Source organism: Ostrinia furnacalis, unplaced genomic scaffold, assembly GCF_004193835.3.
Source record: "Ostrinia furnacalis isolate ACB-3 unplaced genomic scaffold, ASM419383v2 OfSCF0866, whole genome shotgun sequence".
In the NCBI taxonomy this organism is placed as follows: domain Eukaryota; kingdom Metazoa; phylum Arthropoda; class Insecta; order Lepidoptera; family Crambidae; genus Ostrinia; species Ostrinia furnacalis.
Genome location: NW_021131105.1, coordinates 33,626 through 47,913, shown reverse-complemented (window position 1 = coordinate 47,913; position 14,288 = coordinate 33,626). Strand labels below are relative to the sequence as shown.

Here is a 14,288-nt window from a genome sequence, read left to right as displayed (position 1 = left end):
AGGGATCAAAGGCGTGGACGAGCCTCCGGGTATGATGGCCAGCAGGTTGTCCCAGCCGCCGCAGACGCCGCCCGCGTGCCTCTCGATCAGTTCCTTCAGAGGGATGCTCATCTCCTCCTCCACTGTGCACGGCGTGTTCACGTGACCCGAGATGTTTTTTTTGGTCCTTTCCTTTTGCAGGCAAAGGCATACCAAACACGTGACCAGGGATGTTTTTTTGTCTGATCCTTTTTTTTGCAAGAAAAGGCAAAGGCATACGCCATACAGCCAAGTCTTCGTGGTTAATGAGCAGAGATGTTGAAAAGTTGATCTTCTTTTGTTTTTGTCAGAGAGATGGCTTTGGGAACCACGATTTCTTTTAGCTTTAACAATATTTCAGAGGGTTCACGTGACCCGAGATGTTTTTTTTTTTAGAAAAGGCAAAGGCATACGCCATACAGCCAAGTCTTCAGTGTTAATGACCAGAGATGTTGAAAAGTTGGTCTTCTTTTGTTTTTCAACAATGCCTTGGTTTTGGGAGCCACGATTTTGCCAATATCACGTGATTTAACAGTGAACTGGCTTTGGGAACCACGATTTTGCCAATGTCACGTAACCAGCTTTAACAATATTTCTGAGTATTAAAATCAAATACTTACTCCTTAGGGATCAAAGGCGTGGACGAGCCTCCGGGTATGATGGCCAGCAGGTTGTCCCAGCCGCCGCAGACGCCGCCCGCGTGCCTCTCGATCAGTTCCTTCAGAGGGATGCTCATCTCCTCCTCCACTGTGCACGGCGTGTTCACCAGATATAGTTTTTTATGGCCCTTTCTTTTTGCAGGCTAAGGCATACCAAACACGTGACCAGAGATGTTTTTTTGTCTTATCCTTTTTTTTTGCAAGAAAAGGCAAAGGCATACGCCATACAGCCAAATCTTCAGTATGACCAGAGATGTTGAAAAGTTGATCTTCTTTTGTTTTTCAACAATGCCTTGGTTTTGGGAGCCACGATTTTGCCAATATCACGTGATTTAACAGTGAACTGGCTTTGGGAACCACGATTTCGCCAAAAGTCACGTAACCAGCTTTAACAATATTTCAGGGTTTTAAAAACAAAAACTCACTCCTTAGGGATCAAAGGCGTGGACGAGCCTCCGGGTATGATGGCCAGCAGGTTGTCCCAGCCGCCGCAGACGCCGCCCGCGTGCCTCTCGATCAGTTCCTTCAGAGGGATGCTCATCTCCTCCTCCACTGTGCACGGCGTGTTCACGTGACCCAAGATGTTTTTTTGGTCCTTTCCTTTTGCAGGCAAAGGCTTACCAAACACGTGACCAGAGATGTTTTTTTGTCTGATCCTTTTTTTTTTGCAAGAAAAGGCAAAGGCATACGCCATACAGCCAAGTCTTCAGTATGACCAGAGATGTTGAACAGTTTTTTCTTTTATTTCTGGCAATGACTTGGCTTTGGGAACCACGATTTCCCCAATGTCACGTGAGTAGCTTTGACATAGCTACAGGCTGTTTAAAATCAAAAAACTTACTCCTTAGGGATCAAAGGCGTGGACGAGCCTCCGGGTATGATGGCCAGCAGGTTGTCCCAGCCGCCGCAGACGCCGCCCGCGTGCCTCTCGATCAGTTCCTTCAGAGGGATGCTCATCTCCTCCTCTACTGTGCACGGCGTGTTCACCAGATATAGTTTTTTATGGCCCTTTCTTTTTGCAGGCTAAGGCATACCAAACACGTGACCAGAGATGATTTTTTGTCTGATTCTTTTTTTTTTGCAAGAAAACGCAAAGACATACGCCATACAGCCAAGTCTTCGTGGTTAATGAGTAGAGATGTTGAAAAGTTGATCTTCTTTTGTTTTTGTCAGAGAGATGGCTTTGGGAACCACGATTTCTTCTAGCTTTAACAATATTTCAGAGGGATGCTCATCGTGCACGGAGTGTTCACGTGACCCGAGATGTTTTTTTTTTTAGAAAAGGCAAAGGCATACGCCATACAGCCAAGTATTCAGTGTTAATGACCAGGGATGTTGAAAAGTTAATCTTCTTTTATTTTTAACAGTGGACTGGCTTTGGGAGCCACGATTTCGCCAATATCACGTGATTTAACAGTGAACTGGCTTTGGGAACCACGATTTTGCCAACGTCACGTGAGTAGCTTTGGAAGTCTGCTGGATTTTTTAAAACAAAAACTTACTCCTTAGGGATCAAAGGCGTGGACGAGCCTCCGGGTATGATGGCCAGCAGGTTGTCCCAGCCGCCGCAGACGCCGCCCGCGTGCCTCTCGATCAGTTCCTTCAGAGGGATGCTCATCTCCTCCTCCACTGTGCACGGAGTGTTCACGTGACCCGAGATGTTGAATAGTTTGGTGCCCGAGTTTCTGGCGCGACCGAAAGAGGCGAACCACTTGCCACCGCGGCGGCAGATCGTCTGGGGAATTTGTTAATATGAATATATATATGAACAAGATAATGGAATGATTAATCATAATGCCACATGACTTTATGTTAGTGTTTAGTATTATTAATGATGTACACACGCCCACACTGTTAACTATCCATTCCGTTTTTGCTCTCGCTCTCATCAAATGCGATAGAGAGAGATGACATGACCGGCAATGGGTAGATAACACTGTTGTCGATAGTACAGTAGGTTTGAACAAATAAATAATGCTATAATCTATCTATCTATATAAATAAAAATGAATTGCTGTTCATTAGTCTGATTAAAACTCGAGAACAGCTGGGCCGATTGAGCTGATTTTGGTTTTAAAATGTTTGTCGTAGTCCAGGGTAGGTCTAAACGGTGAGCAAATAAGGAAAAATTGCGATGGCTTATTTATTGCCTTTAAGGCGGAACAGAGTTCGCGGGGTCAGCTAGTCTATCAATAAAAGGACCTTAGGCAATGTGGCCATTTAAGAATGAAATTGTGTGACCACTTTGATGTTTCTAGTAAATGCTTAAAAATGTGTTCTACTACAGCAATGCTGTTTGAAGCCATAGTTTCAGGCTAAGTTTGGTTTTTTGAAATTGTCAAATTAGAATGCATAAAATATAGCTGGCTATAGTCTGGTCTGCGAGCACGTAGAATTTTGTCCAATGACCCCAAGCTACCCACACTCACACACAATGAGGGTTTTCGCAATTGAAAAATCCGCCAGATGGCAATACGTAGACGGGAGGTCCAAATGCTGCATGATTGGTGGATTTTGACATATCTGTCAATGTCATGTCAAAAATAACCAAGCGATAAGGATGGGTAGCTTGGGGTCATTGGACAAGATTCTACGTGCTCACAGACCGGGCTTTAGCTGCTTATTTACGTGTCGAATTGCATTTGCTATTAATGTAACCTTTTAATGAAATATCTAAGTAAACAATTTACCGGTGCCACAGCAATGGTCTCCACGTTGTTCACAGTAGTGGGACAGCCGAACAGGCCTACGTCAGCGGGGAACGGAGGCTTCAGTCTAGGCTTGCCCTGCTTGCCCTCAATGGACTCGATGAGCGCGGTCTCTTCACCGCAGATGTATGCGCCGGCGCCGCGGTGGACGAACACGTCGAAATCGTAGCCCGAACCGCAAGCGTTCTTGCCGATCAGGCCTGCTTGGTACGCCTGCAAGTTACAAGGCATGTCATAAGATGTTTTACAATATTTTAGCTTTTATAAAAATACAGCACAACCACAATATTTGTCTCTTCAACCATTTAAAACACACAAATTCATATTTAATTTGTGTTGTAAAAAAATGGTCTCTCCAGAGCATTTCTCTATCTGAAGTATACCTACATAGATTCAGAAAGGACGACCTTTTCATACATGACTATTTTTAAAACCCAAAACTAATTAACAAGCTAGAAACTGTTTTAAAGAAAGATCTTTATGTCTTTTAATAGCAATATACATGTGGATGTATAGCATTGCATGGTGGTGGTGTCTTGACATGCTGGATAAATTTAAATCAAGGTTGATTAATCAACCTTTTCTAAAATACAATAAATGGAATTCTTACATTACATTTCACAAGTTTAGAGGCTATATTTGACTTGGGCAATAATAAGTAATTAGTAAGCAATAAATTGTTTAGTTTGTAAACAGTTCATTTGATTAATTATAATAAAATAAACTATTACATTACTGATGCATTACACACCAAGAAAAATTACAACTATTTTGTTTGTACCAACAATGTCCATCTTTGGTAATGACAAGCTTTTTACATTAAAAAATACATTAATAACAGTATTTGTAATTTTAAAAAACCTGTTATGGACTAATCAAAATTATTGGTACAAAAAAGTATCATTACTCATTAGCACACTTAAGTTAAATAATTACAAAAACATGGTAATGAGTCACTAATTTAAGTCAAAACTAACTGATTAGCTTTAATAATGTTGTATAACACTGAACTATCAATATTTTGTAGTGTTTTAATGTCACTTACCTCTGCAATAGCCACCTGCAAGTTACTGGCCTCATTGTAAAACTCTCCTCTGATATAAATATACGCAGCTTGAGCGCCCATAGCCTTGCCGGCAATCAGACAACCCTCAATAAGCTTGTGTGGGTCGTGACGCATAATCTCACGGTCCTTGCAAGTACCAGGCTCTCCTTCGTCAGCATTTACGACTAAGTACTTAGGACGGCCGTCTGAGGGCTTGTTCATGAACGACCACTTCATACCGGTCGGGAAACCAGCGCCTCCGCGGCCACGAAGACCTGACGTCTTCATTTCATCTGCAAATTTCAATTGTGCAATAAAACATTACAGAAAGTTGAATGTATTGCTTGTGTTGGACTATTAGAAGGTAAACACTGAGAGAAACTTCCAAATTACTTACTGACGATCCAGTCGGTTCCTTTCAGCAGTATTTCCTTGGTCAAATACCAGTCTCCGCGACTGAGCGCACCTTTGAGACGCCATTCGTGTCTGCCATACAAGTTGGTAAATACCCTGTCGCTGTCGGCCAGGGGCCCATATTTAGACTTGGCCGGCGGTGCCTGTGTTTGCTGGGACCGCACCGGCACATTGCTGATGTTAGCCAAAGGCCCAACAATGCCTAAAACAAGACCAGACGTCAAAATTATGTAAGCTGGCCCGTTGCGCAGTAAATCTCCAGGTAAATTAAACGTGCACCAATCAACACTTTGACTTGTGAAGAATGCAATAACTTGGTAAATGAAGACTACAATGTACCCAAACAATATTTTATTTACCCAAATGTGTTTTTGTCCCCTGAATAACTCTAGCCAGCGCACCAGCCATTTTTCTCGAAATGTCAAACTAAATGATACCGTGCTCAAATGGACCTATACCTACCATAATAGAAAAAAATTGAAAAAAAAACTACCAATAAGCTCATCAATAAATCGTACACAAACAAAAATCTCAAGAATTTCACTGTTGTCTGTATGAACTTTATACTATGCTTACACTGGGTATAAACTTTACTCTGATATCTGCATTTTAACTTCTTGTTCATGTTCATAATGTTATAAACTACTACAATGAACATTTTTTTCAGTTTTGCAACACTGCAACATATGTTTTTGGAACGTTTTGTTTCATTAACTTTTTCTATGAAATTATAATGACTTGTATTTTTAACATAAATAAACTGTGCTATTAATTGAACAAAAAATATTTTTTTATTAAATTATATTGTAGGTAAATTTATAGATAAATTAAATAGATATAAAAAATAGGTATTTTTAATAAATAAAACGTGAACTTCCTGTCATTCACTTTCTTCTTGTTTGTTTTTGTCAAAAACTGTCAAAAGTTTTTATCTATTTTTTTCACGGTTTTTCATAAATCATACGCACGAGCCAAACTAAAATACTTTTATTGTAATTATCCTAAGAATCAACTGTTCAATAGAAGAAGAAAAGTCCTCAAATCTAATCAACAGGAATTTTTGACAACTGACTGAAGATTCGGGATTAGATTAGATGAGGAGACTTTTATTGCCTCTTATCTTCAACTTTGGACTCTGCAGAAATCACGGCATTTGTACAGCTAAAGAAATGGCAGCAGTCATCCCCGCGGTTACTAAACTGTCCAATCGAATAATAAGGATACTTGGGTGCAACCCAGGCCCTATGACCCTCCAGGGAACCAATACTTACTTAATTGGAACTGGTAAAAGGTAATTAATCAATTAGATTACCTTCCCTCCTCTGCAAATGATACCGAGTGAACTTATTTTACTTAACATTTTATTTTTAAATCTTTCTAAACTCTTCCCTGTTTTTTTTTCAGCCGAATCCTTGTAGACACAGGAGACAAAGATGTAGCAGAATACCAAAAAAACTTGGCGAATGTAGTGCAGTCTGAACAGGTGGATATTGAGCATATAGTGGTCACTCACTGGCACCATGACCACATTGGGGGAGTAGAGAACATCTATGGATCTATTGCAAGTAAGTATTTATCAACTCTTTTATAAAAATCCAAAATTAGCCTATCATAATGCTTACTCATTATATTTACTTTCAGAGCAACCTAAGGTGTGGAAGCACAAAAGAAGCCAAGAGGATTCACCAGACAATGAGTTGCCATCATCAATTCCAACCTGTTGGCTATCAGACGGCCAGGAGATCAAAGTAGAGGGTGCCACAGTCAAAGTCCACCACACACCTGGCCATACAACCGACCATGTGATCCTAACTTTACTGGAAGAAAACATTCTGTTCAGTGGAGACTGTATACTAGGGGAGGGTACTGCTGTATTTGAGGATTTGTATACTTATATGAAAAGCTTGCAAAAGATACTTGATTTAAACCCTGGAATGATCTATCCAGGTCATGGAAATATTGTAGAAGTATGTTATTAATTTCCCTTACTTATTCATTACTTCCAAATTCTTTTTGATTAATTTTTTTGTTTAATTTCAGGACCCAATACAGAAAATAGAATATTACATAGCACACAGAAACCAAAGAGAGTTCCAAATACTAGAAGTCCTCAAAAATAACCCTGAGAAACAGCTAACTGAAATGGATTTAGTCAAAATAATTTATGTAGAAACACCTGAGCATCTTTGGCCTGCCGCTGCTTACAATGTCAACCATCATCTCACTAAATTGACGAAAGAAAACAAGATCAAGTGTGTCAATGTTAATGGAGAAAATAGATGGCAATATAGCACAATTACTTGCAACTGCAATTTATAATATTTATTATCATTATCATTGTTTGTAAATAAAAAAAGTTTGTTTTATAAATGTATATTTATTGTAAAACCATTGCTGACAACTGCAAACATATTTGCGAAAAATAAATAAGTACATTGTACCCAAATAAAATATTTAAAACAGATATTCATATTATGAACGTAGTGGTAAAAGATTCAGTGAAGAAATTGTTGTTCTAACAAAATATACACAAATGGCGAACAGACAGGTATTTTGTAGAATAAAGTTGAAGTATTTTGACAACACAGAATTTCATTATTGACACTGAAATTGAGCAGTGTGCATTTGATTAAAAAGGAAAATAAATTAATTCTTAACATAAACATAATTTTACAAGCAGTTTATCTTGTATATTATAATTTAATCACTAAAAGTGTGATTCATCTTACAATAGTATCATTAGAGTACACTGTTGTGATGAAAAGATTCAAATTAAATAGAGGTACTTAGAAGAATTAGTCAGAAAAACATGGAGGTACTTCGCCAAATTGCTTATCTAATTCGCCTTTAAGTATTTGCCTATGTTTCTTAACGTTTTCATATATTTTTTCAAACATTGCCCGGTCGGGCTATGATGAGCGCCGCGATAAAATCTTATGGACGATTTCAGAGACAAAAGTATGTCTATAATCGATAAAATGCCCAAATGAAGTTCCAAAAAAAAGTTCATAGGCAAGCTTGTAAAATGTCTTCATAAAACAATCCGAATTTGGTCAGTTTTGTATTTCACTTAACTATCCTAGCTAGATTCTCAAACTAATTATTACTTTAATATAGATTCTCGCAATATGTTCAACAACATCGATGAGCTTAAAAGTAGGATAATGTATTTTACATTATATTATCTATGGTGGAGCGTCGCTATCGGCGCGTGCGCTTGGGCGGAGGCATGATGTCGGAGTCGTCGTGGAATCTGTGGTTGTCTATGAAGTCCAGTAAGATCTCTGTTGTGACCGGGTCCTTGATGCTCTCGCACACAGCTGGAAGAAATAATTTTACTTTAGGAACTACATATTTATTTTTTATTTACAGTCTCTTCCCTCAACACTTTACAATGCCGATAGGTATGGGGCCATTCATTTATTACGTAAGACTATTTTCGCTACTTTTTGACCCCCCCCCCCCCTCTATTATAAGAAAAAATAAGAATAGGCGGACCAAATCCCCCCCTGTCCCCTGGCTGATGAGAACGCTAGGTAAGATTCGTCCCTAACGCCCAGCCTCCTTTGTACATCCCGCTCACTCTTAAAGAGTTGCTTGCATGAGCAAAAGGGAAAATAGACCGGAAATTGCATGACGTTATAAGTATCGCCGCAGGTATGGAGAATTAAGCCTAACGCTGCGTTTACACTGCGCGGAAATTAGCCAAGTCAAGTCAAAAAAACAGTGGGGTGGGGATAAAAAATGAATGAATTTCATCCCCACTCCTCTGTTTTTTTGACTTGACTCGACTGTTTTCCGCATAGTGTAAATCCGCCATAATATTGAATAATGTTGATAAAGAAACATTTAAACTTTTTTTCATAGAGGAAAAAAAATGTTGCACTCTGAACTTACCCATAGCGGTAGTATAGCTGTTCGGATACGACTTATCCGTCCGCTCTCTCATATATACCCACTTGTTGTCTTCGAATGTGCACTCTATTATCTTATTGTTAAGGTGCTTTATGTCTTTCGTCACTTTCATCGAGGCGAAAGGTGTTTCCATCTGGCCTACATAGAGATGACCGACTTTTGTAGGCAGCATACTGCAAAGTAAACATATTGTAATGCTTCGATTCCTTATTGTTACGAACTTTTTAAAATAGGTAATTTCAAAAACTTATAAACGTACCCCTGTCCACCTTGAGTGACGATTTTCAGCTTGAAATCTACACTGTTCATGTTACTTGGTTTCCATTTCAATACTTCGTCGCATCTCCCGGCGACATACGGCTGAAATAAAAAAGTTAGCTCTTATAGTAGGTTGTTTGTTCAGGGAATCCCCTAAACTAGATTTAATAACAAAGATTTTAAGGGTCGGGCATTTCTGTTAGTAATAAAAACAATCGGGGAATATCCCGTAAAACAAAAACTAACGGGAACGCAAATTAGAAATAACGATTCTTAGAAATAATATCAAAATTCGTTTCAGTTAAATAAAGTCCACAGCTGAACAAAGGCCTTACACAGTATCAAAGTGTCCTATTGTAATGATTCTTAGAAATAATTTCAGTTATTTATAATGAGAAAGGACCTTGTATGGGTAAAGTTTGCCTTCGTATCGTGTTCCCTTTTACATGTATTGGTCATGCATCTTTTAGGAAATACCTAATAATAGTTTCTACTAAGGTACGGTAGGAGATACCCTGCGTGATCAAACCAGAAATAAAGAGATCCGCAGGAGAACCAAAGTGACTAACATAGCCCGCAAAATCACAAAAATAGAGTGGGCGGGGCACACAGCTCGCAGAGATGCCAGAAAAGTTCTTTTCTGCCCCAGCGGAGCTGGAAGACGTAGTGTAGGTAGGCCCCTCACTAGGTGGACCGACGATCTAGTGAAGGTCGCGGGAGGTGCCTGAATGCGGTCTGCGCAGGACCGGTCTTTGTGGAAATCCTTGGGGGAGGCCTTTGTCCAGCAGTGGACGTCATTCGGCTGAAACGAACGGTAGTTTAGGTTACCTTACCTCCTTGGACGGTTGAAAGATGAGCCCATCAGGCTCATGGGAGAGTGTCTTCGCGAACTTCTCCCCAAGCAACTGGTGCGCCATAGGAAGCTCCCAGAACTGCTTTAAACGTATACTGAAGGGCTCCTTTTCTTTTTTTATGATGCCTTCTTTCATGGCTTGATGCCTGTGTGATTGGGTGGTTATTGTAAAAAAAATGTTAGCATTGATAGATTTTTTTTTATTTGAAATATTCTACAGTTCATATTAAGCAGTACTGTAGGCCTAGGATACGCGCCGCGATAAGCGTTTAATATCACGCCATTTTATCGATTTTACGTGATAAGCCCATACATTTGTCATCTAAAATAATCGATAAGATTTTATCACGACACGCATGCTAGCCCGGATGGCCAGTTTTAACACTATACCCACCATGGGACTAACTATAAGGGTTGACTAAAAGTACCTACTGTAAATTACCCATGGCATTTTACACAGTTTATTTTGTTCTGCTCTGCTTTCATAATAAAATACTTTTTATGGATTGTAGTATGCTGAAATAGTATTATAATGTGGTAAAAATTACCTAGGTTTAACAATTTCGTTCTCTATACAGTTTAATCTCACAGGGAAGAACGCCATCTTGCCAACGTCTAGTCCTTCAAACTTTACTATATCGTAGCATAAATATCTGTATATTTCTTCACCTTCAACTTTGTCTATCACCATTTCCTGAACAAAAGATAAACTGTTAATTCAAATAAATGTAGTGTTAAGTAAAATTAATATTGTCTATTAAATCTACTTACCCCATCAAGTAGAGTATTCTTTAGATGCCTTCTGAGATCTTTCCTATGTAGGAATCTTAAGCCAAATACTTTAAATACGCAGTTATCTCTGTCTAACATGTACACTTCTCCTTCGCCGTCTATTAACATCATATATCTGAAAGAAAACATTTGGAAATAAGAATAAAAATATTAAATGTTATGTGAAGAGTTTATACATCAGCTACACTCCTCAAAACGCTTCGACGTAGTTAACCGAAGTTCGAAGGGCATATCTAGTATACACTGAAGAGCGTACATCTATAATATGCTACCTACTTCGATTAATTTTAGGCCACTTCAAGAGTAGTGTAGTTGGGGTACACGCTTAAAGGAGAAATGTGTGAAAGAAGTTTACCTAACTCCGTCTGCTTTCCACGACACCCTATAAGGTTTCTGATGTAGCTTCTTTAAGTTCATAACATCCATGGACACCGGCTGAGAGCCGGGGAATCCTGTGCTCTTCCACTCGCAGAACTCTTGGGCTTTCTTCTGGACTTCACTGAGCCGAGGCTGAGCATTGAACGGTTCCACTCCACGAACCCCGGGCATGAATGTTGACTTTTTGTGAGTGGTCTCCCGTCTGCCCTTCTTGGGTTTGTTATTGTGCCTGGAGGGTAAAACAAATCTTATAATGAACTATAATTTCCGGTAAGAAAAATACTTGTTTGTATGTTTCGGTAGAATATTTATAAGTATTTTGAATGAAGAAGTTTATGTAACTTACCCAGATGTACTTTGTGATGGGGCACTACTTTGTGAATTGCATGGTTTGTCATCATCATCGTCATAATCTATTTCTTCTTCTTCTGTAAATAAAAAGTAACAAATTGCACTCATTATAAATAAGTTCAGGTTGAAAAACTTAAGGCAAGCTATTGAGTCAAGCAATATTTTGAAAATAAAATATTCTGAAATATACCATTGCACCAATCAGGTCTGGCAGGGGCAGCTGGTGTGAATTCAGCATCATCGTAGCGTTTGTATAATTCTTCTAGGTAATCTTGTTTGTATATTCCAGGAGGCCTAATAAAGATATTACCATAAGTAAGTAACAAACACTTTCACAAAATGGATCCGAAACGTGGACGCTTACTATGGGCCTCATAAGAAGGCTCAAGGTCACCCAAAGGGCGATGGAGCGGGCCATGCTTGGAGTTTCCCTGCGTGATCGAATCAGAAATGAGGAGATCCGCAGGAGAACCAAAGTGACCGACATAGCTCGCAGAATTGCTAAAACCAAGTGGCAGTGGGCGGGGCACATAGCTCGTAGAGACGATGGCCGTTGGGGCAGAAAAGTTCTCGAGTGGCGACCACGGGCTGGAAGACGTAGCGTGGGCAGGCCTCCTACTAGGTGGACCGACGATCTCGTAAAGGTCGCGGGAAGAGCCTGGATGCGGGCAGCGCAGGACCGTGCATTGTGGAAAGCCTTGGAGGAGGCCTTTGTCCAGCAGTGGACGTCATTTGGCTGAAACGAACGAACGAACGAACTTTCACAAAACTCCATTGGTTACATACATAAAATAGTAGCACTTACCGGAGTCTAGCGAACTCACTCAGAGCAGCCTCCACGCTGCAATCCAACTGCTCTACCATGTATGAAACTAGTAGAAAGCCAGTTCGGTTGAATCCATGAGTACAGTGCACCCCAATAACCTCTAAAGGATTATTTGTAAGGAATCTGCTCACAAGTTGGATGAATAATCTGTAATAAGCGTAAGAAAAACAATTTTCTTTACTACCATCATCATAAAATCTCTTTAGATTTCTTTAATAAAACCGATTAAAAGTACTGTGTGGCACCCACGTCCCACATGTTCAATTTTAGAATAATAAGTTGCTGCTTTTGATTTTGTGTAAAAAGGCTAAACTAATGTTCGGTTAGAAAGGAAGACAATCCCAATCTGAGGAAATAAACAAAATGTACTTCAAAGCTTACATTTTTAAGTTTAGAACAAGTCAGGTCCTTTTAGCGTTACTATTACAAAAGACAGGCACCTGGTCTGGTCAAGTGACGGTGTTTCCCCATGTCCACGGCACTGCAGTTTGACGTACTTGCAACCCATATCCTCCACTTCTTGCTTGTTGTAGAATCTGGTTGTGTTCGTAAGATCCACCCATAGCCCTAGTTTTACCTGTTAATTATTAGATTTTTAAAAAATACATTAGACCATTTTGCTCAAAATCCTCTATTTACGCCTATGGGTCTGTTATTATATTTAAGATCTTATTGTATGAACCAATATGATGCAATAAAAAACTATGGTTATGATTTTATTAATTTACTGTAATCAATAAGTAATAGTTATATAATTGCAACTTTAATGTGTTATTTATCTTCATCTGGTACAATGTCAAAAAATATTAAATAAACACACTAGCAGTTTGCTGGGTATAAAATCGTAAAGTAAAATATATTACTTCATTGTAGCCTAGTTTTATTTTTTTACTTCTCTCCTAAACATTATTGATACATTAGGACATTAAAAATACCATGATTATTATAACAATATTTCAAAATGCATACTTTAATAAATAAATTAATGCTCAGTGTATTTCTACAAGTCTGCATTTAAAACTGGGGCATTCACAAGGTTTTGAACCTACATAAACAGCTAACGAAAGCAAAACACAACAAGATATGCTTACCTTCAAAGTTTTCATGTAATCAAACAGCATTGATGGCGTAAAGCGGTTTCCTTCAGGTACCTTATCATTGAAATTGGACCCCAGAGGCGTTTTGAATGCCAGGAACTTCCCAGCGACCAGCCCAGTGGCCTTTCGTGGACACCTCAACCATCTATTAGGGATAGGTCCCGAATCTCTGTGCGACATGTCTTACAAATAGCAGCTTTTTGAAACTATGATGAACAGTAACAGACCATTTAACGAACACTTCACGTTATCGTTTTTGTAGAAAAATCACAAAGCATTCACCAAAATTACATTTCATGCAGACGAGCAAAGCAAAAAAATTTAGAGAAAGACGAAGACAGACAGCCAGTGACAGATAAATTAGTGACGTGTGTAGCTTAAATAATTGAGGTCATTGGAATGATACCTCAATATTCAATTGATGAATCGATTCATTCGAATATTCTTCATAACAAAGCAAGAAAGCAGCAATGTAAAAACTATTTTATAACTTTTCCAATCACTTGTTCTTGCTCCTTATTTAGTGGATCACTTATTTTTTAAGTTTATTCAGAAATGGTTGTGCGTGCCTGCAATTTCGTACGAGTGGTCGGTCTACTAATGCTTTCGTCGATATTGTTGTGAGCTATCTAACACCAAACAATTTTTTAATCGGATAGAAGTTTCTGAATAAGCGCGTTCAATTAAACCTACAACCAAACTTCCGTTTTTTATTCGCCTAGATTTTAAGAAAGTAAATAATATCGTTGAAACATGTTTTATTATCGTAATTATTTTAATGTATTAATAATCAGCTAAATGACAGACAGGGTTTGATACGTTACTTAATTTGGTTACATACATGTGATACATGTACGGTACATGATGTACCTACAAAAAAATGAAATTCATATTTTATTCCACCTTTGAATAATGTTGTAGCTTGAATCGATTTCACAGTTCAATTAATCAGTAATTATTTCAATTGTTCATAA

General features: G+C 38.8%; 3 protein-coding genes across 6 annotated transcripts in view; 1 reads left to right on the top strand and 2 right to left on the bottom strand.

The window, feature by feature from the left end:
* The window catches only part of ND-51 (NADH dehydrogenase (ubiquinone) 51 kDa subunit), a 32,533-nt gene extending 27,218 nt beyond the window's left edge, over positions 1 to 5,315 (bottom strand). For all 4 annotated transcript variants that reach the window (XM_028301065.1, XM_028301066.1, XM_028301063.1 and 1 more), the window contains exons 1-5: positions 5,204 to 5,315; positions 4,828 to 5,046; positions 4,431 to 4,723; positions 3,368 to 3,598; positions 2,180 to 2,412 (exon numbers count right to left, since the gene is read on the bottom strand). In XM_028301065.1, coding sequence (XP_028156866.1) covers positions 2,180 to 2,412; positions 3,368 to 3,598; positions 4,431 to 4,723; positions 4,828 to 5,046; positions 5,204 to 5,252 — 1,025 coding nt within the window. In that variant the 5' untranslated portion in view covers positions 5,253 to 5,315. The remainder of the gene's footprint in view (positions 1 to 2,179; positions 2,413 to 3,367; positions 3,599 to 4,430; positions 4,724 to 4,827; positions 5,047 to 5,203) is intronic.
* A 431-nt stretch (positions 5,316 to 5,746) lies between these two features.
* LOC114350317 (beta-lactamase-like protein 2 homolog) lies at positions 5,747 to 7,343 on the top strand. Its single transcript, XM_028301071.1, has 4 exons — positions 5,747 to 6,135; positions 6,249 to 6,409; positions 6,486 to 6,811; positions 6,885 to 7,343. Exons 1-4 carry the CDS (start codon positions 5,939 to 5,941, stop codon positions 7,161 to 7,163), a joined length of 963 nt encoding a protein of 320 aa, XP_028156872.1. The 5' UTR covers positions 5,747 to 5,938; the 3' UTR covers positions 7,164 to 7,343.
* A 507-nt stretch (positions 7,344 to 7,850) lies between these two features.
* On the bottom strand, positions 7,851 to 13,678 carry mRNA-cap (RNA guanylyltransferase and 5'-phosphatase mRNA capping enzyme). The gene is made up of 12 exons (XM_028301070.1): positions 13,309 to 13,678; positions 12,658 to 12,794; positions 12,197 to 12,364; positions 11,582 to 11,685; positions 11,387 to 11,468; positions 11,018 to 11,269; positions 10,642 to 10,777; positions 10,419 to 10,564; positions 9,851 to 10,016; positions 9,019 to 9,119; positions 8,742 to 8,932; positions 7,851 to 8,164 (listed from the first exon to the last, which is right to left on the bottom strand). The coding sequence occupies exons 1-12, from the start codon at positions 13,492 to 13,494 to the stop codon at positions 8,046 to 8,048; spliced, it is 1,788 nt and encodes a 595-aa protein (XP_028156871.1). The 5' UTR covers positions 13,495 to 13,678; the 3' UTR covers positions 7,851 to 8,045.
* Positions 13,679 to 14,288: the final 610 nt, after the last annotated feature.

Bases quoted from the DNA above. Each gene is read 5' to 3' on its own strand.
- LOC114350317 (XM_028301071.1), top strand. From the start codon at position 5,939: ATGAGGAGACTTTTATTGCCTCTTATCTTCAACTTTGGACTCTGCAGA. The intron at 6,136-6,248 runs GTAATTAATCAA...TTTTTTTTTCAG, and splicing joins TTAATTGGAACTGGTAAAAG to CCGAATCCTTGTAGACACAG. The intron at 6,812-6,884 runs GTATGTTATTAA...GTTTAATTTCAG, and splicing joins GTCATGGAAATATTGTAGAA to GACCCAATACAGAAAATAGA.
- mRNA-cap (XM_028301070.1), bottom strand. From the start codon at position 13,494: ATGTCGCACAGAGATTCGGGACCTATCCCTAATAGATGGTTGAGGTGT. The intron at 12,365-12,657 runs GTGCCTGTCTTT...CGCTTATTACAG, and splicing joins CCGTCACTTGACCAGACCAG to ATTATTCATCCAACTTGTGA. The intron at 11,270-11,386 runs GTAAGTTACATA...TTTACCCTCCAG, and splicing joins CCATCACAAAGTACATCTGG to GCACAATAACAAACCCAAGA.